The sequence below is a fragment of the Plecotus auritus genome, assembly GCF_963455305.1.
Source record: "Plecotus auritus genome assembly, chromosome: 9".
Lineage (NCBI taxonomy): Eukaryota > Metazoa > Chordata > Mammalia > Chiroptera > Vespertilionidae > Plecotus > Plecotus auritus.
The window spans coordinates 69,357,763-69,383,331 of NC_137783.1; the positions used below are offsets into that span (position 1 = coordinate 69,357,763).

General features: G+C 38.9%; 1 protein-coding gene across 3 annotated transcripts in view; it reads left to right on the plus strand.

Annotated features, from left to right (window-relative positions):
• Nucleotides 1–18,654, plus strand: part of DDX6 (DEAD-box helicase 6) — a 32,524-nt gene extending 13,870 nt beyond the window's left edge. The window contains exons 5-14 of one of the 3 annotated variants that reach the window (XM_080642985.1): nucleotides 2,568–2,697; nucleotides 3,923–4,069; nucleotides 6,764–6,858; nucleotides 7,993–8,115; nucleotides 8,732–8,860; nucleotides 10,035–10,151; nucleotides 11,439–11,502; nucleotides 15,603–15,704; nucleotides 16,245–16,450; nucleotides 17,690–18,455. In XM_080642985.1, the coding sequence (XP_080499111.1) occupies nucleotides 2,568–2,697; nucleotides 3,923–4,069; nucleotides 6,764–6,858; nucleotides 7,993–8,115; nucleotides 8,732–8,860; nucleotides 10,035–10,151; nucleotides 11,439–11,502; nucleotides 15,603–15,704; nucleotides 16,245–16,420 (1,083 nt within the window). In that variant the 3' untranslated portion in view covers nucleotides 16,421–16,450; nucleotides 17,690–18,455. Of the gene's footprint in view, nucleotides 1–2,567; nucleotides 2,698–3,922; nucleotides 4,070–6,763; nucleotides 6,859–7,992; nucleotides 8,116–8,731; nucleotides 8,861–10,034; nucleotides 10,152–11,438; nucleotides 11,503–15,602; nucleotides 15,705–16,244; nucleotides 16,451–17,689 lie in introns of all 3 variants that reach the window. The other 2 variants (XM_080642983.1, XM_080642984.1) reach the window with 2 other exon arrangements.
• Nucleotides 18,655–25,569: the final 6,915 nt, after the last annotated feature.

The window sequence follows — 25,569 nt, forward strand, 5'->3', positions numbered from 1 at the left end:
TTAACCTTTTGAGGAGTTGCCAGACTTCCAAAGTGGCTATACATTCCCACTAACTGTATGAGGGTTTTGATTTCTCCACATCCTCACTTACATGTTGTTATTGGCAGACCTAAGTTCAGGTCCTGGTTCTGGCATTTCTTGCTTCATGACCTTGGGCAAAACAATCTCTGAGGATCCGTTTTATAAATTGTAAAACAAAAAGTACCAAACTTGAAAGGACGTATACCAAACTTGAAAGGACGTAAATATCATAAGGTATCTACCTAGCAGAGTGCCTAGCACACAGTGTTTCAAGAATTTTTAGCTTGCTTTTCTCCTTCTCTTCTTGGCAGCTTCACATTATTTCCTCTTGGTTTCAGAGCTGTCTGAATCTGAGTTTTCTTGCTTCATATTACCTGGTCTTCCTAGGAAACAGTGGTAAGAGACAGTGTGGATGTGCTGAATTACCAGACTAATCATAATGGCCAGCATACAGGCAAAATATCAGTGCATCCTAACTTACAGACTAGCTTACTGACTTTGTTACAAAGTCTTACCCTTAAACAATTTCTGTAGAGCACGAGCCTCGTCAAAGAAAATAGAGGAATTTAGAAGTTAGTAGCCTCCATCTAAACGAAAGACATATTAGGATACCCCCAAATTAATTCTGCCTGCCTGACTTCATTGAAAATCTTTATAGTTTTAAAGGACCTGGCTCGGAAAATCATTGGAAGACCGTTGGAGACCATTTAGCCCCATCCCCCCACCCTTTTTTTTTTTGCTATGGTGTGCAGGTGGCCTGTTTAAAAACCATAGAAGAGGCCCTGGCCAGGTTGCTCAGTGAGTTAAAGTGTTGTCCTGATACGCCAAGGTTGCAGGTTTGATCTCCAGTCATTTTCTTCCTTGACCTCCTTTACCACAATAAGCAGACTGCTGGTTATAGGAACAAGATAACAGTATTGTCACCGGACCATTTTCACTGTTATGGCTCTGTGCTAGTTATTCTGACCATATGGAACCCATCTGACCCCTATGATTGGGTTCTGGGTATAATAAATGTCATGGGAAATAGAAGTCATTATGCTTATGACTTAGATATTTCTACAATAAAAATATATTTAAAAAAATTTTAAAGTGCTGGAGAGATTTCTTTTGGTCATTAGCTTAGGTATAGAAAGAACTAATTATTACAGTGATTATGAATCTCATTTATTTTCCTAACTTTTTCGTTTTTTTGTGTGTGTTTTTTTTAAGTATATTTTTTATTGATTTCAGAGAGGAAGGGAGAAGGGGGAGAGAGAGATAGAAATATCAATGATGAGTCATTGATCGGCTGCCTCCCACATGCCCCACACTGGCGACTGAGCTGCCGAAACCCAGGCATGTGCCCGCTCAGAATCGAACCATGTCCTCCTGGTCCATAGGCCGACGCTCAACCACTGGGCCTAACTTTATAGTTTTAAAAATTAAAATTAATGTCTTTAATTTGAGAAACAGGAATGTTCTGCTTCCTCCCTGTTTATACTTGTTCTGCTTTTTAGTTTCCCAATATATACGTGTATTTAATTTTTAGTAACTGTTAAGACTCCTTTGCTATTGTCTGGGAAATTTGTCCTGAGTTAATAGGAAATGTTGTCTTCTGCAAAACACACATGACAGTAATTTCAATATGAAAATGAGAGTCCTCCTCAGTAATGTGACCATGGATTGAGATAACTAGATTGGAATTGACTCTCCATATGAGCACATTTCAGGACAGAGGAGTTGGTTGTAAGACAGGTATTGGAGGTTTATGGATATAATTATTAAATATGAAATAGGACCTATGGTTAGACTTTTCCAGCCTCTTCCTGCTTTGTGCAAGGCTAACTTCTCCAAGATACAAGTTTTCATTGTAAAATTGGCTTATTAGTCCTAAAATATCATATATAGTGTTTGCTTTGTATTTTTTTGTCACTTTTTTCTCCAGTTTTTTAATTGTGAACTGTCTTCTGCTTTTTTCTCTTTCTGTGTGTCAGCTCAAGTTCCTTCTTTCTTTGTTCTCTTTCTTGTTGATGCTCAGCTTCCTTGGCCATACACACTTACATGTACAGTGTTTATTACATTAGAATGCGATTTAATATATATTCTATGAGTAGTTTTAGTAAATATTGGTTGATAATGATGGTGGTGTTGACTGGTCTTGCTAATTTACGTGGTCTCTACTTACTTATTCTTGTAAAATGCAAACATAATAAGACACGTTAAGGCAATACCAAAGAGATATACCTTCAGTGTATTTTAGAGAAGAATTTGCTTATGTCCTGTTTTGGGTGTGCTGTTTTTTTTTTATTATATATTTTTATTGATTTCAGAGAGGAAGGGAGAGGGAGAAAGAGATAGAAACATCAGTGATGAGAGAATCATTGACTGGCTGCCTCCTGCATGCCCCCCATTGGGGATCGAGCCCCCAACCCGGGCATGTGCCCTGACTGGGAATCGAACTGTGACCACCTGGTTCATAGGTTGACGCTCAAAACACTGAGCCACGCTGGCCAGACTGTGCTATTTTTATTCACAAGTAATTTGTATTTTCTTGTCTCTCTTAGGAGGAGAGCATTCCCATTGCTTTATCTGGTAGGGATATTTTAGCTAGAGCAAAAAATGGAACGGGCAAGAGTGGTGCCTACCTCATTCCCTTACTTGAACGGCTAGACCTGAAGAAGGACAATATACAAGGTTAGTTGTTTGTTTAAACTGAAAATGATAATTTAGACTTTGGAGCTATGTAGAAGATAATTTTTTAAAGCTAGAATTTACATAATCTGGAATTAGTATTTATCCTTTTTTTCCCACAACTCTTCAAAGAGATTTGTAGTTTTCAAAAATATTTTTATATTATGCAGTTTTGATAATATTTCAGTGATACAGGCAAAGTAAGCTATTGCCTTATAGATAGGAACACTAAGATCATGAGAAGTTAAATTGTTGGATATTATTACTTAACAACTATGGAACTGTGATTTCTCTTATATGTGGAATCTAATGAACAAAAATAAAATAGAAAAAAAACTATGGAACTGAATTGTTTCTGTGGCAGCTGTGTGTCTGCAAGTTTCCTATAGAAACATGAATCTTTTCTCTTTATATATATATATATTTTATTTATTTATTTATTTATTTTTATAGAGAGGAAGGGAAAGGGATAGAGAGTTACAAACATCGATGAGAGAGAAACATTGATCAGTTGCCTCCTGCACACCTCCTACTGGGGATGTGCCCACAACCAAGGTACATGCCCTTGACTGGAATCGAACCTGGGACCTTTCAGTTCCGCAGGCCGACACTATCCACTGAGCCAAACCAGTTAGGGCGAATCTTTTCTCTTTAAAGCCACGTGTTTTTGGAATTTTAAGAGCTGAGGCAGTAGGGAAGAAACATTTCCATGCTTGTATCCAAAGTAAGCTAAGAGAGTTAAGTTTTCACTTCTAAAGCGGTTTGGGTTTTTTTGTTTTCAATTTCCAGCTCTTGCGACCTATAAATATCATTTCTCCCATCTTTCATTTACCTACTTTCATGTGATGTAAATGAACCTGGGGCAAAAGTTCCCTGTTTGGGTGTTTAGACTAATGAGTCTCTTACTGAAATATTAAATTAATAAACTTTAAGCAGCTGCCAGCTTATAGGGAACCCTTTAAAGGTTTGTAATTGAGAATAGAACAAGACTTATAGCAACATTGTTTAGGAAAAGTTTATATCTGGATCACTAAGTGGGTGTTTTTTTTTGTTTTAATTTTTTTAAAGATTTGTTCATTTGACGTTTTAGAATTGGTTAGGCCTATTATGATTTAACTTTTTAATATGCTAAGTATCTAGATTGCAAGGAGCAGTATTTCTGTAGCTTCTTAAACTCTTAAAATATATGTTGTTTTTCCTATTTTCTCTGTTGCTTGTTATTTTTTAGCAATGGTGATTGTTCCTACAAGAGAACTTGCTCTACAGGTCAGTCAAATTTGCATCCAGGTCAGCAAACACATGGGAGGGGCCAAAGTGATGGCAACCACAGGAGGAACCAATTTACGTGATGACATAATGAGGCTTGATGATACAGGTAGGAAATAACTGATACAAGGTCACCTAGCTCTCTGAGTTATTTTCATACACAGTGCTTCCTTTCAGTAGCTTATGAAAAATAGCTTTTAAGAATTAATAAGGGTCCTGGCCAGGTGATTCAGTTGGTTGGAGTGTTTTATCGTGCACCAAAGAATTGCGGGCTTGATTTCGGGTCAGGGCACATACCTAGGTTGTGGGTTTGAACCCTGAATGCAGGAAACCAATTAATGTTTATATCTCTATCTCTCTCTTCCTTCTTCTCTTCTTTCCTCTCTCCCTCCCCCCCTTCTGTGTCTAAAAAATCAAAAAGATAGTAATTGAAATGAAAAATGTAAATAAAAACAGCAAATTGATATTGTGCCTTCCTGAATGGCAAGACCAAAAAAAGAATAATAACCAATAACGTGAGTTTGTGGCAAAATAGGCTGCCTTACAGTATAGGCATATAAATTGATGCAATCTCTATGGTGGGCAAGTTGGCATATTTCAAAATTATAAATGTATATTTTCAAGAATCTTTCCTAAAGAAAGAATTGGGCAAATGCGAGGTTGTTTACTACATTTTGGTTTTGTAGTACTGAAAAATTGGAATAACCTAAACATTAGAGGATAGTCTGAATGGAATTCCACACAGCCATTAAAGAATGAAGCTGATCTGTATTAATTTTTATGAAGGGTTCTCCATGATACATTACTGTGTGGAAAAAAAAGATAAAACAATGAAATCTTACATATAAAATTATACATAGAATATTAGATTTTTATATGGTTGTTAGTTATTATAGTCTTCATACTGCACAGTTATTTTAAATGATTATCTCATTTGATCCTTATAACAATTTCCTGAAGACCATTGCTTTAGTTGAAAAAGTCCACTATATTAGAAACCTGGTATGCCTTTTGTTATTCATTAGGGATTGTCCTAAGAAGGAAATATGCCCCTTATTTGGAGCAAGTGATTTGGGAACCTTGAGCCCATCCCATGTAGAGATGAAACAAATAAGTATATCTTAGTCAACCTAAGATGAAGTAGAAATCCATACCCTAAAATACAAATCTTTGTCTCTTTGTACTACAGTAGTCCCCCCTTACCTGCAAGGGATATGTTCTAAGACCTCACCTCCCCCAGTGGATGCCTGAAACTTAGGGTAGTGCCAAACCCTACATACACGCACGTACGCGCACATACATACACACATTATAAATTAGGTAAGGTATTAACAGTAACATAATAAAATGGAACAATTACAGCAATATCTATACTAATAAAAGGGTAATATGCAAATTAGAGCAGACGTCTTCCAGACGTCCATCCGGACAAAGCCACAGCAGCTGTGAGAGCCTAGGGACGGTGCCACGTGGGAAAGGCGGGCCAGTCTGGCACCGTGGCCCCTTTTGCAGAGGCGGTGAGAAGGCAGCGCCACTCCCCCTTCTGCAAAGGTAGCATGGGACAGGGCGCGGCTGGCCTGGTCCCAGGGCTGCCCCTTCCACAGAGGCAGCCACAGAGGCAGTAGCGTGGGCCTGGCTCAGGCACCATGCCTTCACAGAGGCTGGATGGGGTGCAACCTGCTGTGCCTCAACCTCTCACAGCCCCTCCCCCAGCCAGCCTGGCCCCAGAACGCCCCCCCGCCCACCAGTGGGTGGGGAGCGGGGCCAGTGCTAAGAAGCGAGGGCCGAGGGCTCTTGGACTGAGAGAGGGGGCAGGCCAGGTTGAGAGGACACCCCCACCACCACCACGAATTTTTGTGCACCGGGCCTCTAGTACTGTAATAAAAGTTATGTGAATTTGGTCTTTCTCAGTTCACATCTATCACTCATAAATGTAATGCCTTTTCCATCTTAATTAAGTACTTATATGTACAGTGGTCATAAGTTTCCTAGTTTGAGGTATGACAGCAAAACTAGAACAAATTTCTTTTTCTTCACAATTTCATGGGTAGAAGATTGATTCTCATCATACACCTTAGCAAACTCGGCATACATTTTTTTTCTTATGTAGAGAACTTTCACATTTTCACTTAAAGGATGCATGTTCCGACTTCTCTTTGGCACCCCCAAATTGCTAGCATCACCACTCTTGCACTTGAGGCCATTTAATTAAGTAAAATAAATGTTACTTGAACACAAGCACTGAGGTACAACCATCTGACAACCTAGATGACTCTTAAGTGACTTAACAGGTGGTTAGCAGATATACTAGACAAAAGGATGCTTTACATCCTGGGCAGGTCTGAGTGGAAAGGTGCAAGTTTTCATCACATTTTTCAAAATGGCTCGAAATGTAAAGCCTATGAATTGTTTATTTCTGGAATTTTCCATTTAATATTTCCAGACTGCATTTGACTATGGAAAGTGAAACTGAATAAGGAGGGACTACTGAATTCCTACCTCTACTACAATGCAAATCAACCTACCGGCAGAATGTCCGGTCACTATAACGCACACTGACCACCAGGGGGCAGACGCTCAACACTGGAGCTGCCCACAAGGGGCCTCCTGATTGCCCCGCCGGGTTTCTCACAGGTTGGCCCTGTTTGCCGGCCAGGCCTAGGGACCCTACCCATGCATGAATTTCATGCATCGGGCCTCTAGTAGATATATATTTTTAAAGGTTTATATATGTATGCAAGCCTTTACTACATCCTTTTTGCCCAAGCTAAACTTAATGAGAATATTTTCTAATTTTGTGTAGTGCACGTGGTAATAGCTACTCCTGGGAGAATCCTGGATCTTATCAAGAAAGGAGTAGCCAAAGTTGATCATGTCCAGATGATAGTATTGGATGAGGTAATGTCTCTTTATTTGGAAAGATGCTATTCTGTATTATTCTGAGCTTTATTTAGAATTGTCAGGGACTGAAGCAAAGGTTCTTTGTGTTTTACTTATGATCTTCTAATAAATACACGACTTTTGTCAGTTCAAACTAATTTGCTTATAAAACATGTTTTGCCCTTTAAAGGCAATAGATGATAGTTATTTATAGGAATAGGTCAGCCTTGTGCCTTTCTTAGGGATGCCAGATAGTTTGGATTTCATTTTTATTTTTCAAGATGAGAAGTTGTTGAATAACCTCAAACCAAGTTCATGCTAAGTCTCTTTCCATTTAGTGATACATCTTAAAAGGCATGTAATGTCTCTAACCCCTCATTTCGCGTATAATATTTTATACTTGGTTTTTTAGTCTCTATTACATGTATTATTTCACTAGATAGTAAGTGCCTTTAAGAACTTACTCAGCTCTGTGTCCTTGGGTTCCAGTAGTGTTTTATGCATACAGTATATATCACTTAATATTTTGAAATAAAATTACTTTTCTATTTGGTCTGCATTTTAGCTAGATAGATACATCAGGTTGATTGTGGTCTAATTCAGATCCGTGTTATTGTTTTTTTCTTTGAGTAATGAGAGAACATTTATTATTCACTATATATTAACACTAAGTGCTTTACATGTTTGTTTGTTTTTAATTTAATTTTTGCAACAACCTTGTAAAATAGGTATCCAATGAAATTACTATAGTGAGTACACATCCTAATTTAAAAATTGTGGAATGTGAAGAATTTATTGGTTAAGCAACCTCCCAGTGTAGTAAATTGAAGGAAACAAGATTTCAATCCAAGTAATTTGACTCTGCAGCTTATACTTTTAATCAGTATATCATTCTGCCTTTTTAAAGGAAATCATATTAAAATTCTGTTATGGAATCTGCCACCATTTCCCCTGTAGATGGGTTTTACAGACTTTACCCCTTCTGAGTCACTGGGTATGTGCCTTGGTGCTGTCGGATTATGTGGTGGTGGAGAGAACTTCATATTTACCACCAGGAACATTCCATGAATGCTCTTGGTGGATGATGCCGTAGTAACCAAAGACCTTCACATTATTTGATTGTTTTTAAAATTGTCTTCTCTTGTACTGCAGGCAGATAAGTTGCTGTCACAGGATTTTGTGCAAATAATGGAGGATATTATTCTCACGCTACCTAAAAACAGACAGATTTTATTATATTCCGCTACTTTCCCTCTTAGTGTACAGAAGTTCATGGTGAGTGTGAGACAGATGTCCTTGGAAGGGTGCCATCCTGTTCCTCGTGCATATATCTTTATTCATAAGTATATCTTCTCGTCAGGCTATAGTTTAGGCCAGTGGTCAGCAAACTGCGGCTCGCGAGCTGCGGTTTGCCGCTCTGTTAACTAATGAGTTTGCCGACCACTGGTTTAGGCTTAGGATTTTTAAGTTTTTGGCTTTTTTTTTATCAGCTGATAAGTTAACGTTTGTTGTGCATAAATTAACTGAATTTTTAAATAGTAATTTGATTAAATTCTTCATTGTTCACTTTTTGGTGTCAGGCTGACACAGCCATTGATGCTATATAAATTGATTACAGCATAATCCTGTACACAGAGTATAAAATAGTAACTTAGTTACATAATCTGACGGTTAAACCTCACATTTTATTGTAATTTATTTTTTCATGAAAGATTGTATATATTTGTTTTCAAGAAAGCTGCATCCTTAAAGCAATAGTTTTTTTCAGGCAGATGTATAGGATATATTTTGAGTTTAAGAGATACACTCTGCTTTCACTTAAGAATAAGACTTCTTCTATTTATTTATTTATTTATCTATCTATCTATCTATCTATCTTATCTATTTTCAGAATTCCCATTTGCAGAAACCCTATGAGATTAACCTGATGGAGGAATTAACTTTGAAGGGAGTAACCCAGTACTATGCATATGTAACTGAGCGCCAAAAAGTACACTGCCTCAACACACTTTTCTCCAGGGTAAGGAATAGGGCTCCTAAACATTATCTGTTACTTAATCCCAATAAAACACAATTGTATCAGTTTCCCCACCACTTTAAATGTTTTTTTAAAAAGTCCTTAGCTTTTCCTGAAAGATAGTTTCAGCTGATCTGAAGTTGGGGTATAATTGACAAGTCTTAGGTACTTTTAATTTAATTTTAAAATAGTTAGACCTTAATTAAAGTTGATTCTCATGTTTTTAGTAATTATAGTCAGTCCTCGTTTGCAGATACTGTATTTGCAAATTCGTACTTGCCAAAATTTATAACCACAATTGGTACTTGCATGCTTTTGAGATCATTTGTGGACATGCATAACAATTTTGAGTCATTGTGCATATTCCCAACTGTGGTCATATTCATGGCCTATTTAATGCCACATCTTTTTTGCATTTTTGTGACTTTTGTTTAAAAGCATAGTGTTAAAGTGCTGTCTAGTGCACCAAAGTACAAGAAGTCTGAAGTGCCTCGCGGAGGAAATGTGTATTAAATAAACTTCGCTTGCGCAGGCATGAGTTATGGTGCTATTGACCATGAATAAATAAGGTGTCTTTAAACAGTAACACAAAAACAAGGCTATTGATTCATTGATGAAAAACTCATAGCCATCCCTGGCCAGTGTGGCTCAGAGGAATGTCGTGCTGTACACCAGAAGGTGGCAGGTTCGATTCCAGGTCAGGACATGTACCCAGGTTTCAGGTTCCATCTCTTGTCGGGGCATATGTGGGAGGCAGCCAGTTGATGTTTCTCTCTCCCCCTTCCTCTCTCTAATACCAGTTTTAAAAAACACACAAAAAAACTTGTGACCAGATGTTCACAGGAACTACCCTGTATTTATCCTAGGAGCAATGGTTCTTTATTCACTAAATACAAAATTCAGTATTTGCAGCAACTGTTGTATTTTTTTGTTCTTGCTGGCAATTGTGTGCCCTTATGAAATATACTATGCTACAATAAAACTTATAAAGTATCTGCAAATATTAAGGAAATGAATAGTATTTACAATTTTTACAGTTTTGCATCTTTTGTGTCATAAGACTCTTTGTCATAGACCATGGTTTTAACATTGGTTTGCCAGTCAATATTTTCAAGATGTGCAAAGTAAGTAAAGGTGTTTTCCCACTCATGTCTCCCTCCCACCCCCCTGTGCTCAGCTTCAGATAAACCAGTCGATCATTTTCTGTAACTCCTCTCAGCGAGTTGAATTGCTAGCCAAGAAGATTTCTCAACTGGGTTATTCTTGCTTCTATATCCATGCTAAAATGAGGCAGGTGAGTGTCAAACTAGAACTTGCACAGATTTTTAAAACACTTTAAGTATTTCTTGGGATTTTGTTTAAATGCTCCTCCAAATGTCCTGATTTAAGAAGAAATTACTCCTTAGTGGATGAAGGACCCTTCATTTTAACCTCCTGGAGGCCCAGTTTTCTAACTATGAAATAGAGTAATAATACATACTCCTATCTCACAAGGAAGATTGAGATAATGTCCAAATATCTGTCAACTGTCAAGAGTGATACAAATGTCAGACTTTATTCCTTTCTTTCCCCAGGTTATCTCTAGTTTTGTACTATTTAATACAATAACCTTTAGCCACATGTGGCAATTTAAATGAATTAAAATTAAATCAATTTAAATTTTTCAGTCACATTAACCACATTCAAGTGCCTCATTACATGTCACAATCACCTACGGTTTTGGACAGTACAGATACAGAACATTTCCATTATTGCTGAGGATTTTACATTTTTAATGTATCTATGAACCTCCTCAACCCAAGTACTTTTTTTTTTAATTATTTACTATTTGCCTTAAAAAAGGATGGAATTTCTGAACTTTTTATTTAGCAGAGAATAAATTAAAAACTAATGACATTTGTGTGTGTGCCAAGTGAAATTTCATGAAAAGCAGTTTCTGTAGACTTGTCAAGGTTAAGAACTTAAATTAGTTAACTCATATTTGGTTTTCAAAGAAGCTTAATGTCATGGATCAGATACCACCATGTAGGCACCTAGCAGTTAGAAATTATCACAGGAAATGAATGTATTCAGCTGATGAGAATATTTTAAAATGGAAGAATTTTGTGCTCAAAAGATAAGCCAGTTTGCCAAATGCTAGATTTATAACTTCCTAGAATCATTATGTATGCTCTATTTTTGTTTTTTAATTGGAAAGTAGTTATTTTAGCTTTTGTATATAATTACTAAAAAGGTAAAACAGTAGATGTTTGGTCAAGCCAAACTTGGCATCATCTGTTGGAAACATTTTTAAAGGGTATATATACAAAAACATTGTGAAAATTGTTACTTGAAATCCACTTCAGCAAAAAATCTAAATACTTTTGACTTAAAATAAATACAACATATAGAGATTATTAGTTGCTTATTAATGCCCATGGGAAACCAATTTATGGTATATGTTTTTAACCTTATAAATATATGTATATTGAATTGGTTCACTTCTCATTTGTGTAAACAAATTTTGTGCAGGAGAAATAGTGGGGATTTGGGGCTGTGTGCATGAGTGTTGGTCAAATCAAATGCATTGCTCTCTTCCTAGGAACATCGAAATCGTGTCTTTCATGATTTCCGAAATGGCTTATGCCGCAATCTTGTTTGCACTGGTAAGTATTTTTTATTTCCTTTATCCATTGCTTTTTCCCTATTTCTGCTCTGCTTTATTTGTCCGTGTTACACAACAGGAGCCTGTGACATAGCCTAGCTCACCCTGGTACCACTTCTAGAACTTCTGAAGTGGAGAAGGAGCTGTGGTTAACTCCTGAAATCAGGTTCCATATCTGACGCTGCGGAAGACTGGTTCTGGCACTGATGTCTTACCTACCTTCTAAACGAATTTTGGTATTTGTGTGTCTTCTGAATAGCATACAGGAGTGAATTACATTTAGCATACACAAAATGAATTATATTGTGAAACGATCTATGTTTTAGAAATTGCTTATTGTGGCCTTTTGATTTTTTTTGCCAGAAGCAAACTAGTCTGAATTTTGTTATATTTTCACAACATGAAGAAAAACACTGGGGAGGCAGGTGGACAATCAATTAGACAACGCAAATGGATTCAGTATCCTCCCATATCTTTTTGTTTATTCGTTTTTTAAAATACATTTTTATTGATTTCAAAGAGGGAGAGAGAGATAAGAAACATCAATGATGAGAGAGAATCATGGATCAGCTGCCTCCTGAATGCCCCCCACGGGGAATGGAGCCCACAACCCAGGCATGTGCCCTTGACTGGAATCAAACCTGGGACCTTCAGTCCACAGGCCAACGCTCTATCCACTGAGCCAAAGCAGCTAAAGCTCCTCCCATCTTTACATTAAGAATATAATCTTAATATTGGTATAAGATTAATAGTCTTCTGGGTAGAGAGAAAGCCTAGAATTTTTAAAAATTGAGGTAAACCCATAAATCATATGTATATTTGAATATTTACATGGGCATCCAGATCAAGATTTAGAATATTTCAAGATTTGTGTTTTTAAAAATGTTACTGTAGAAATAAACTTTGAAATTTTTAGCAGAATATTTAATTTACATGAATAAAAAGGACTGTCAAATATCTTGTATACCTTCGTTTATCTTGTTTCTCTGCTTTACATCTCAAGAACAGTTTAATATAGCTGTGAATTAATACATTTATGTTCACATTTGTCATTTGCTATTAAGCATTTCCCTGTTTGAATGAGATTTTTTTTTTTCTTAATTTTACTTATTGATTTTAGGGAGGGCATCGAAAGTGGTCAAACAACACTTATTTATGCATTCATTGATTGCTTCTTGCATGTGTATTGGGACATCGCTCTAGTCAACTGAGCTACCCAGCCAGGGGGAGAAATATACCCCCTCTCCCCCAAAAAATGTTATTTGTACTTATACACTGATATAAATTATTGTGATTAATGCTTTTTTAAAAAATCCTCACAGAATATTTTTCTTATTGATTTCTGTAGAGAGAGGGAGGGAGGGAGGAAGGAAGGAGGAGGGGAAGTGAGAGGGAGCACATCGATTGGCTGCCTCCCACATGTGCCCTTGTGCCCTTGACCGGGAATCAAACCTGAGATCCTTTGATGATGCTCTGACCACTGACCAAAGTCAGCCAGGACAATGGGTTTTATATTTAATCATTACTTGCAAGGTTGCCCTTAGGTTTTTGAAGTACCAATGCCTTCTTTCTGATTTTTCAGAACAATAATGTCATTAAATTAATACTGAATAACATGTATAAACGTGTAAGTAAATACCTGCAAAGTACCACCCCTTTCTTCAAGGAGCAATGGTTTAATTAGAGAATGTTAAAAAGGTGAACAACATTAAAAGTCTAGCCCTAGCCGGTTTGCTCTATCTCTCTGTCTTTCCCCTCCCTTCCACTCTCTCTAAAAAAAATTAATGGAGCCCTAGCTGGTTTGGCTCAGTGGAGAGAGCATCGGCCTGTGGACTGGAGGGTCCCAGGTTCGATTCCAGTCAAGGGCACATGCCCAGGTTGCGGGCTTGACTCCAAGTAGTGGGCGTGCAGGAGGCAGCTGATCAATGATTCTCTCTCATCATTGATGTTTCTATCTCTCCCTCTCCCTTCCTCTCTGAAATCAATAAAAATATCATTTAAAAAAATTAACAAAAAATATATATTTTTTTAAAATATATTTTATTGATTTTTCACAGAGAGGAAGGGAGAGGGATAGAGAGTTAGAAACATCGATGAGAGAGAGACATCGATCAGCTGCCTCCTGCACACCCCCCACTGGGGATGTGCCCGCAACCAAGGTACATGCCCTTGACCGGAATCGAACCCGGGACCCTTCAGTCCCCAGGCCGACGCTCTAGCCACTGAGCCAAACCGGTTAGGGCAACAAAAAATATTCTTGAGTGAGGATTAACAACAACAAAAGTCTAAAGCAGGGCCTGCACGCTTCATCTGTAAAGTGGTGGATAGTAAATATTTTAGACTTTACACACCTTGTTGTCTTGTTATAAGATATTCAGCTCTGCCATTCTAACTCAGAAGCACCCTTAGTATATATAAACAAATGGGCATAGACTCACTGGTTAGAGTGTTGGTTTATGCACCAAAGGGTCACAGGTTTGATTCCCAGTCAGGGGTATGTGCCTGGGTTGCAGGTTCAACCCCCAACCCATCAGGAGGCAACCAATCAATGTGTGTCTCTCACATCAATGTTTTTCTTCCTTTCTCTCACACACACACACATCAATGTTTTTTTCTCTTTCTCTCTCTGTCTCTCTCCCCCTCCCCCTCTCTTCCACTCTATCTAAAAAAAATCAATGGAAAAATATCCTTGGATGAGGATTAACAAAACAAAACCTTTATTTACAAAGACAGGCCTTGGACTAGATCTGTAAGGGACTAAAGGTAATTTGCAAATGTGAATTTTATAAAGTGATCGAACAACACGGATTTGAACTGCATGGATCCACTTATATATGGGTTATTTTTCAATAAATACAGTAAATGTGTTACTGAAATTTTCTTTAAAGCTGAAGAAAATGTTCTTAAGATAAGAAAAATTCTTTATTGTAAGAACACAATATATAAAACATCCTATATAATAAAGAGCTAATATGCTAATTAGACCGGATGGCGGAAAGACCTGCCAGAAGACCAGTGGGCGGGGCCGAGAGGCAGCCCGAGCAACGAGGGCTGTGGCAGCCGGGGTTGTGAGGGCTGAGCCCCTTGCACGAATTTTGTGCATCAGGCCTCTAGTGTAACATAAAATATGTGTTAGTCAACTATGATATTGGTAAGGCTTCCGGTATAGTAGGGTTTGTTAATAGTTAAATTTAGGGGGAGTCGTTACACACAGATTTTCAACTGTGCGGGGGTAGGTGCCCCTGACCCCCACATTGTTTCAAGGGTCAACTGTAGCAAATAATCCTAAATTTTCATAGGAGAGGGAAGTAACTAGCTGAGGTTATCTGAGAATAGATGGAATTTTAACTGCTTTGTAAGCTAGGTAAGATTAAGTTAGGGGACTGGTGTCCATAACTGGTGTCCAAGTGATCCATAGAGGGCTGAGAGGTTCAAGGGAGGGAGGGTAAGTGGATGGGTTTGGTGGACAGGAAGTTTTGAGGAGATGTGTTAGAAAAGTATGTTAAGACCAAACATAGAGGAGGGCCTTGAATGTCATTTAAAGCAAGGAGTGGAGTTACAGATTCAAAGTAATATTTTTGAAATATTATTATGACCATCATGGATTATTATGTTGGAGTGAGGAGCCGGTAGAAGAAGGTAAACCTAGTTATTAGCCTGTTGTTGTTTCTATTTATAGTTTTCAGAGCCTAAATTAGCATAGTAATTGTGGGATTAGCTTACCTCAGACATATTATAAATAATTCAGCAAAAAACAGACTAAAGAAAATAAAATTACTGGTTATTCCTGAAATTTGTTTTATGAGTTTATCAGTTATCCTGGTCTCTTCCTGTATTTGCAATTACCTTGGACCATTTTCTAAAATTTCCTTGTAGAATTGGGCTAAGGTAACTTGTGACAAAGTTATTTGTGATAATGTGCATGAAAGGTAATGCTAGTAATTTGAAAATGCATTTAATTACTAAGTGAAAGGAATACATTTAAGGTATACTAGAAATATTTGTTAGGTAGTATTACAGTACCAAGACACATGTTTAAATGCTTAAAATTGCTTAAATATTGAAAGTTATAATGGAGGTTTTTTGTTATTGTTTTTTAAGATTTGTTTACCCGAGGTATTGATATACAAGCTGTGAATGTGGTAATAAACTTTGACTTCCCAAAGCTGGCAGAGACCTATCTCCATCGTATTGGAAGATCAGGTGAGGAAAGACAGGAGATGTTCTTTGTGGACTTTTGGTTTTGTTTTGTTTTGGTTTTTGTTTTGGTTTGTTTTTTGACAAGTTTAGTCACTAAATTTTGTGGGGTTTTGTGTGAAATAGTGTGGTAGCAATGAGAACAGCGAATTAAAACTAATATAGTTGTTTGGTGTTTAAGACTAATTTCTAGTTCTTCTAGAACACTTATTAAGAAAAGTTAACTACCATATGCATAATTTGAGGTAAAATTAACAAAAGAGAAACTTAACTTTTCTGGTACAATCTGTAACTACTGTTTAGTATGTGTATTTTGGCAACTTTTGACAAAAATATCTATTTTGTCCTTTGAAAAGGGTAAAATAGAGTACTACTTTTGGAAAGTAATGTGAATATGAGGAGAGGAGAAAAGTAGTTTCCTATACCCGGAGTGGCACTGGACAAAAACATTAACTCTTTATGGTTTTGACGCTTACAAGCTTACACATGCACAGTCTCATATTTAACTCATTTTTTAATTAAAAAAAATTTTTTTTGTTTTGTTAGGTCGCTTTGGTCATCTTGGCTTAGCTATCAACTTGATCACATATGATGATCGCTTCAACCTGAAAAGTATTGAGGAGCAGCTGGGAACAGAAATTAAACCTATCCCAAGCAACATTGACAAGAGCCTATATGTGGCAGAATACCACAGCGAGCCTGTAGAAGATGATAAACCATAACAAGCATGTGTGTACCTACAGAATAGCTAAGTGAGCATAATGTTTAAAGAAAGGAAAGAAATCAAAATCCTCTTTCATGGGGGCAATTTGATGTCCTAGCTTCTGTAACAGCAATGTAGGGTGGTAAAACATTTGTTGGCATAAATGACAGTAAAATAGCTATCTCTTGGGTGAAGTTGTGGTCGGTCTCATTAGAAAATCCACAAATGTCGTTCTTGAATGCAGTCTTCCTAAGTAATGTGATACTGGGAGCAGTACCAAGACAAATTCAGACTTCAAAAATAATGAAAGCAAAGAGAATATTTTTCAGCAATTTTGAGTGTGAAAATATTTTCTCTTCTCTTTTCCTTTATCATTCAATCATCTCTTGGCATTCACTCTTCATTTCAAATGGGTGCCTCAGTAAGTCAGGTTAAATGACCTATAATACTTTACTGCCAAATGTATAATTGGGTTATGAGGATGACTGTCCTTTTAAATTTTTGTATATTTTAAAAATTTGTTTTTCTGATTTTGGAGAGAGGGGAAGGGAGAGGAGGGGTAGAGAGAAACATCAACGAGAGAGAAGCATCAATTGGCTGCCTCCTGCACGCACTCCTAGTGGGGATCGAGCCAGCAACCTGGGCATGTGCCCTGACCAGGAATTTAACCATGACCTCTTGGTTCCTAGTTTGACACTCAACCACTGAGTCACACCCCCTGGGCAGTTACCTCTTTTTAAATGCCTACTCTGGTTTTCTGCACCACCCTCTCATTTAATCTTTTGGTGACTATTGGGCTCTGATAGAAATGCCCAAAACAAGGCTCAACATAGAGGAAAGTAGACTTGTGGAATTTTTTCTAAGGAAAATATGATTTAACTTGAGAGCTGATGAATTCCAAATTAGCAATGAACATTTTACCTGTTATTTTTAGATTTTTCAAATTACTTTCACTTTTTAAAAATTTTAAATGTCAAGCAATTCTTAAACATAAAACTAGCCACTGTTAGTATATTGGCAAGCTATTTATTACATTTGTGTAAGGTTAAAAAAAAAAGTTGCTTTAAGTGTTGTGAATGATTGCTGGCTGAGGCCAAAATTATCAGGCTCTCATTCTTCCTCTAGAATGCCTGGCAGACATTCCTTAATCCTGCATGGACTCTACAGTAGGCAAGAGTTGAGTAGACGCTATTACAGAGAGAGTATTTGGAATGGGGATGTAAAAACCTGTACACCCTAGTTCATATTGTTTTCACAAATGTTAATTTTAGGTTTCTTCTTTCTTTAGGCTTTGACAAACTAAAGAAGGCTTGCTTGGATCTGTGACACATCATTTTGGGGGGGATGCTCTTCTCTTTGTGGGTTTTTCATCTTTTATTTTGGAACTATGAAGACTTAAAAGAACTCAGACATTTTTTTCTTTTTTAACTGGTGAAGAGAAAAAAGCTGAAAAGAAGGAATTTACCTTTTTTGTTCCACTTGTTTGCACTGTGTGCTGACTGAACATTAGTTGCACTAACTGCTGGATTTTTAAAAATGTTTTCTGGGGAAAGGGGGACAAGGAAGGAGGAGAAAGAAGAGAAGGGAGAAACCCTAAAAAGAGAAGAATCTTGATGAACACACAAGCTTGTCTATTATTTCCGAATTCTCCAACAGCTGACTCTTGTGCATTTCAACTTCTCCCTGATGACTCATCCGTTTTTTAAGCCTGAAGAGCTTATTACTTATTTGTGCGAAGTGCCTTATGCTATGAGACCATTCAGAATATCATCTTTTAGATACAGCCCAAGGAATCAACAATAGTAATTCTTTCCTTTTTTTTTTTTTTTTCTTTTTAAAACTTATTGCATTTTGGTTTCACGTTGAAGTCTCTCTTCCCTTTCGACCCAGTACTCAAGCCCAGGGCTGAAGGATGAAGCCTATTAGTAATATTAAGCACCATTTTTTTTTCTTTAAGTGGAGGAGTTGATATGCAACTGCAGTTCATCCGCACTGTAAATACATGTATTTAAGAAACAACCACACAATCCCAAGTAAAAAATTTTTCTGGGCTGAGTAGATGCAACATCATTGCCCCCAAAGGAAAGAGCGTCTCAGTCATTGCAGGAGCCATACAACAAGCCTTTGTGCTCTATACGGAACACTAAAGACTGGTTCACATGCGTCTCCATTCGCAGCTATGGCATTTGAGGTGTAGCCTGTCAGCCTTGACCCTCTTTCCTCTGTGGCAAAGCGTGTCCCATAGAAAACTGGGTGTGTACACTTGTATAAACTTTGTAAATATGTTTTTTTCTGCGTTCATATATATATATATATATATATATATATATATATATATATATATACATACATATATATATATATATCTTTTTTTTTTTTGATGAAGGTTGCTGGGATTAAGGGGATTAGAGTGATTATGGGAGCAGCTAAGATGAGAGGGGCTCAGTTTTCCGCAACACTAAATTCTAGAAAGTATTTTGACCTCTTACTGTAGCGAGCAGACTCCTGTGGGGACCCTGTGCTGAGAAAGGGCCCCAGAAGTCTTCACTGTTTGCTGCCACACTGTCTCTAGTATCTTTAGAGGAGGCCTGCCGAGGGAGCAAGGAAACTTCAAAAACCTGTCATTCATGGTGTTATTTTTGAAAGGCTCTCTCTGATTTTGCTTTTTTTCCCCTTTTTAAAAGTTTGAGAAACTTTTTAAGCTCTGCAAAAGGGGACAAAGATTAATCTGCATTGCAGTGTGGAAACTCCCTTGAGCAGCAGTATTTGAGCAGTATATGTATAAAGCGTGGGTTTGCATTTCATGATATTAGCCAGCACCAGCTTCGGTAAGGTTAGCCGTTCTGGGGCTTCATTTTTGTGGATCACTTCCTGTGCTGTGTTGCGCTCTGCCCACTTTGATACGTAAACTTGCAGGAGTGGGCAACCCTGAGAGCTGCTGCCTGCCATCCTCTAGCTTTGTGACGAGAACTCATGTTCGCATTGTAAATTGCTGGCAGTGCTTTACAGTCAATAGTGTTGCATTAAATTGTGCCCCTCCCAACATGCTTGATGTTTGGCCTGATCTCCAGGCAAAAGGAGTGAGATGAATCAAAACCAGTGAACTTTTTTTAAAAAAACGTTTTTAATTCCCTTTTAACCCAGTGTACTAGGTCAATCAGGAGGCATCTAGGGTTTTTAAAAAAAAAAAAAAAAAGGCAAAATAAAATTTTTTTAAAATTTGATTTCCATATTCCATTGTTTTTCAAAGCCCTAAAATAGTACAAGTCCTACCTATGTTTTCATACTTAACTCATCTGGATAAAGAAATCAGTTATTCAAAGTTGCTTTTTTGACTCTTGTCTAGTTCTAAACAAAAATGATTTGTGACTCACCCAAAATTCCTTGAAGATCAAAATCCTGCAGATGCCTCCTGATCAGACATAGCCCTAACCCCTTTAAAACTAGCAAGAGCTGCACAGTACAACCCCCCCAAAAAATAAGCTCATTTATTTGATATCCACGCCACATAGGTTCTTCTGCCAGCCAATGTTGGCAACTAAGTACAAGCCCTAGTTAAGGGAATAACTTTTTTTCCAGGGAGGAGAGGAGGGAGGGAATTTAAAAGGCATCAACTTTTGACCAAAAAAATATATATATCCTACTGTGTACTGATGCAGCGCTCTCTTTCTCTCCCATCTCTGGCAAGATAAGAGGGATCATTCTAGAAGAAAAGCAAGAAAGCTCATAAATGCAGTTTTATATCTCGCTAGAGTGCGGGTGACTATAAACAGCACAGTCCTCTCTGCCATCCTCAGACTGTGCTTGGTGCCACATGCCTGTGGGTCTCTCTCAAAGCACAGACTTTAAATTGAAAGTATTACTGAAGTACAGCCTTGGATGAGGAGTGGCACTTAAACTGTCTGGGACACCAGGATTGGATGCAGTCTTGTACAGGCAGCTGTCCAGTTTTGGTGCTTGACTCTTGAATAGGAATTATAAAATGGAAAGATGCTCTAAGGCAGCGGTCACCAGCCGGTGGTCCGTGGACCGCTGATGGTCCGTGAGGTCCAAAAGTTGGCAACCGCTGCTCTAAGGACTAGGTCAAATCCTAGTCTCCCTTTTTAAATCCCCTTCACAATAAGGAGCATTTGTTACTATTGGAAATTTTCGTGTTCTTCCGGTGTAGGGTGTTTATTTTAAGTAATGGTAATATTTTTCCAGTGGTTCACTTGGGTGAAAACTATTCCCTCTTTTTAATATTTAAATAACCTCAGCCCATTGTTCAGCCTGTGGTTATGTGGTTGTGTGATGGTTATGGACTGTTGCACACCTTGCTGCCTCTGGGCCTGTTTCTCTCCCCATACATGGAGAAATTTGCCTTTCCTTTAGGATTGGACTAAATTCCAAAATGATCTTCCATGGGAATAAGTACAGGAGAGAGAAACCTAAATACGTCTCTAAATTTTCAAGTTTGCCCTGCACCATAATAAGGGTTGGCCCCAAAGGCGGGGGGTGGGGGAGGGCGGTTATCAATATTTGTTTTCAGAATGAGATGGGAGCATCTTTCCTTTGCCATGTGCTTTGTGTTTGATACCATCATGCTTGGGTTAGAACCAGATGACTCAGCACAAAGCCTGGAGTGTCAGTTGTTGGAATCAAACATCTCATTCTGATCACTTGGCTTAATTTTTTTTTTTTTTATAGGGGTGGGAGGGAGGTGACTGCCCCAAAGGGAGGGTGTCTGCACTAAGGATTTAGAAACACTTTGAAGCTCATAGCCTCAGAAATTGCCTTTAGCCACACTCTGACCTTATAGATGAGTAACACAAAGATGAAATAAATTCTTGGGAATTAAGCCATGTTATTTTAATTTGTCACTTTGTTCAGCGTTGTATGTATCTTAAAAATTGTTACTGTTGAATCATTTTCTGGCAAAATACCTTTGTCAAACAAAATAATTGGCCTAGTGGGAGTTGACCTTAGTCAACTTTTTGGTGAACTTGAGTGAACTTGCGTGAGCTTGTGGTTCTACTGTACATCCTTAAAGATAGTTTTTTAAAATCCCCCCAAAAAGTTTCTCCTGATCTAAAAACTCATCTTTGGGGTAAAGAGTTAAGGATCCAAAGGCTGTAACAGTTTATGAGGTCAGAGGGAGCCAGCCTGGCACTGGACTCTGCCCCTCCACAGCTGACAGATTCCAACAGGAAGTGTATTTAAATTCTCCGTAGACAATGCTGGGCAGGGGAGGGGAGGGTTGGGTTATGAAGATACAGGCTACTGTGTTTTGACCAGTGGTTGTGGGGGAGGGGTGCCTGGAGGAAACAAAGTCACTATTCCCTTTTTGAAATAAAACTAAAACCTGAAAATTTTTGTTCAATGAAAACGGGGTATAATTTCATTGTCCCTAGCCACAAGGGACCAGTTCCACTGAGAAATGAACAGTGGGGACTCAAAATTTTGCAAACATTTGGGGGAAGGGACAATTGGCTTTCTGTTAATTGGCAAATGTTCCAGTGGGGCTTCCTTTTTGTTGGGGGGTGTTACGTTGTAGATGCACATGTGGACCAGAGTCTCTGCTGAGGTTATAAAGTTCAGAAAAGATGGTTGATAAAATCTTGGCTTTTGTTAATTTATCTCAATAAAGCCCACTGGAACTCCAGCTGTGTATGTGGTGCGTTCTTTAGCAGGAGGCTGCGTGCTACAGTGATTCCTATTGAGCTGAGGCAGTGTGGAGCACGTTGAATAAAATCTGATGCCTTCATCCAGCCCAGTTAGATACTGTTCAGCACCCACATTTCACTTGGTCTATTTTTATTTTTTATTTATTTATTTTTAAATATATTTTATTGATTTTTTTTTTATAGAGAGGAAGGGAGAGGGATAGAGAGTAAGAAACATCGATGAGAGAAACGTGGATCAGCTGCCTCCTGCACAACCCCCACTGGGGATCGAGCCTGCAACCAAGGTACATGCCCTTGACCGGAATCGAACCTGGGACCCTTTAGTCCACAGGCCGACGCTCTATCCACTGAGCCAAACAGGCAAGGGCACTTGGTCAATTTTTATAGCCTAAACCAAACCAAGAATCATTTGGAAAGAAAAAATGTTGGGGTCTACAAGGTGTCATCACTTCCCAGAACTTACCAGGTGTTTCAGTAACACAAACATGCCCACAAAACTTACTTAGGAATAAACCTAAAGAGTGTCATTTGTGTGCTAAGAACTACAAAACACTGAGGAAAGAAGACCTAAATGAGAAATTCAGAATTAAATATGACACCCTGCCCCCCAATGATCAGCTGCCTCCTGAAAGCCCCCCACTGGGGATGAGCCCACAACCTGGGCATGTGCCCTTGATCAGAATTGAACCTGGGACCCTTCAGTCTGCAGGCCAACACTCCATCCACTGAGCCAAACCAGCTGGGGCAAGCTTTTTTTTTTGAGACAGGAAGGGAGGTACTCCCCTACTGGGAATTGAATCCCCAACCTGGGCTTGTGCCCTGACCAGGAATTAAACCAGCAGCTTTTCAGTGCATAGGATGACACCCAACCAACTGAGCCAAATGGGCCAGGGTGCAAAAACAGTTAATTTTTGTATTATATATTAACTAAAGGCACGAAATTCATGCAAAAGTAGGCCTTCCTCCGGCTGCTGGCACCAGCTTCTCTCAGGACCCAGGCTTCGTCCAGAAGGTCGCCCAGAAGGATGTCCAGTCTAATTAGCATATTACCCTTTTATTATTATAAACTAGAAGCCCGATGCACGAAGATTCGTGCTAGAATGGGCCTTCCTTTCCCTGGCTGCCAGCATCGCCTTTCCACTCCAGCCCAGCCCTGGAGCCGCCTCTTTCTGCTCCGGCCCCACCTTCCCCACGCTGTCCAGAGGCCCTGAGAGACCAGGGGTGGGACAGAATGCCTGCGTTGTCGCCATGGTGACAACGCAAGCGTCCCACCTGCCCACGGTTGCTCGGTGCCTATTTATGCAAATTAACCATCTTTGTTGGGTTAATTTGCATATCACTCCTGATTGGCTGGTGGGCATAGAGGAGGTATGGTCAATTTACATGTTAGTCTATTAGGTAAGACTAGAGGCTCAGTGCATGAAATTCGTGCACTGGGGAGGGGTGTCCCTCAGCCCAGCCTGCACCCTCTCCATCTGGGACCCCTTGGGGGATGTCCGACTGCTGGTTTAGGCCTGATCCCTCTCACAATCCAGGGCTGCTGGCTCCTAACCACTCGCCTGCTTTCCTGCGTGATTTCCGTTAACCACGTCTGCCTGCCTGCCTGATCTCCCCCTAACTGCTCCCCTGCCAGCCTGATCAACACCTAACTGCTCCCCTGCTGGCCGGATTGCCCCCAACTGCCCTCCCCTGCTGGCCCAATCACCCCCAACTGCCTTCCCCTGCTGGCCTGTTCACCCCCAACTGCCCTCCCCTGCTGACCTACCTGATCACTCACAACTGCCCTCCCCTGCCAGCCATCTTGTGGTGGCCATCTTGTGATGACTTGAGGGCGTCTCACAAGGGTGCGAGGGCCACCTAGGCTTTTATTAGTATAGATTACTATATTTCCATATGAACAACTGTAAACCTACTTTTGCCACACTCTGTGCAAGACTTAATCTAATTACAGACTGTACTGGGGATTTCTTTGCCTCAGGATCTTTTCCCCCCTCCGCTTACTTGGGTTTTCCTACACCTCTCCCTTTGTAAATAGGGCGTATGTAAATAAACTGTCCTCAGATTCCCTCCTTTTACAAGTGTGCCCTCTGTTTTGTGTTGGGACTCAGACAGTAATTGGGACCAGAAGTGACCTCAGGAAATAGATTCTTAGACTAAGATTCTAGGATTGGGTGTATTTGATGAGATCAATGGTAGCCTATGGGGGTTGGTGAAGGGGAGGCAGGGGATGGGATATGAGTAACCCATGGTATACAGTATCATAATTCCAATTTCTGCTAGTGGTACCATGGGATAAACTGCAGGTAACGGAAAAACAAGGCATGGAGAAATCCAGGGGCTATAGCAATTAGCAACAATAGATCCTCAAATACATACATAAGAATTAAAATTATGAGCATGCAATTAACATACAAAGAGAAGAAGGCTTCTGGGAGTTCTGAGGAGGGGCCCTTTTCTGTAGACACCTTTGTCCTTAGCTAATTGACTACAGTGTCCCTAGAACTGAATAGATGGCAGTCTTTGATGTTTTACTTGATGTGTATGCACAGAAAAGCTCTAGATCTGGTGAGCAGAATTCTGACTTGAGCCAGTCTGTTGAACATCTCTGAAGTTTTGAGGCTTGAGCCAGTTCACTGACACAGAGCCTCTAAATAAAAGGGAAGCTGAGTCCTCTTTCTAAACTTCCTCAAAAGGATTTGTGACTATTTACTAGGTTGACTGTATATTTGGAAAAGAAGAAATACACTTTTGAAAAATCATGTTATATTTTTAAAATTACTATTGACATGCATTATTAGTTTCAGGTGTACATTCTAGTGACTGGACATTACATAGCTTACTAAGTGATCATCCCAATGAATCTTGCACCATCTGACACCATAGATAGTTATTAAAATATTGCTGGCTATATTCCCAATTCTGTAATTTACACCCACATGACTATACTATAACAACCAATTTGTATATCTTAATCCCTTCACATTTTTCACCTAGCCCCCCAACACCCCTCCCAACTGGCAACCCTCAAAATGTTCTCTGTTCTGCTAGTTCGTTTATTTTGATTTTTAGATTCAATTGTTGAGGAATATGTATTTATTGCCATTTTGTTGTTCATAGTTTTTATCTTTCTTCCCCTTCTTAAAGAAGACCCTTTAACATTTCATATAATACTGGTTTGGTGGCAATTAACTCTTAACTTTTTCTTGTCTGTGAAACTATCTGACCTTCAATTGTAAAGGATAGCTTCTCTGGGTAGAATAATCTTGGTTGTAGGCCCTTGCTTTTCATGACTTTGAACATTTCTTGCCACTCCCGTCTGGGCTGCAAAGTTTCTGTTGAGAAATCAGCTGAGAGTCATGGGCGCTCCCTTGTAGACAACTAACTGCTTTTCTCTTGCTACTTTAACCTTTTGGCATTTTAATTATGATATGTTGGTGTGGACCTATTTGGGTTCATCTTGTTTAGGACTCTCTGAGCTTCCTGGACTTGTATGTCTATTTCTCCC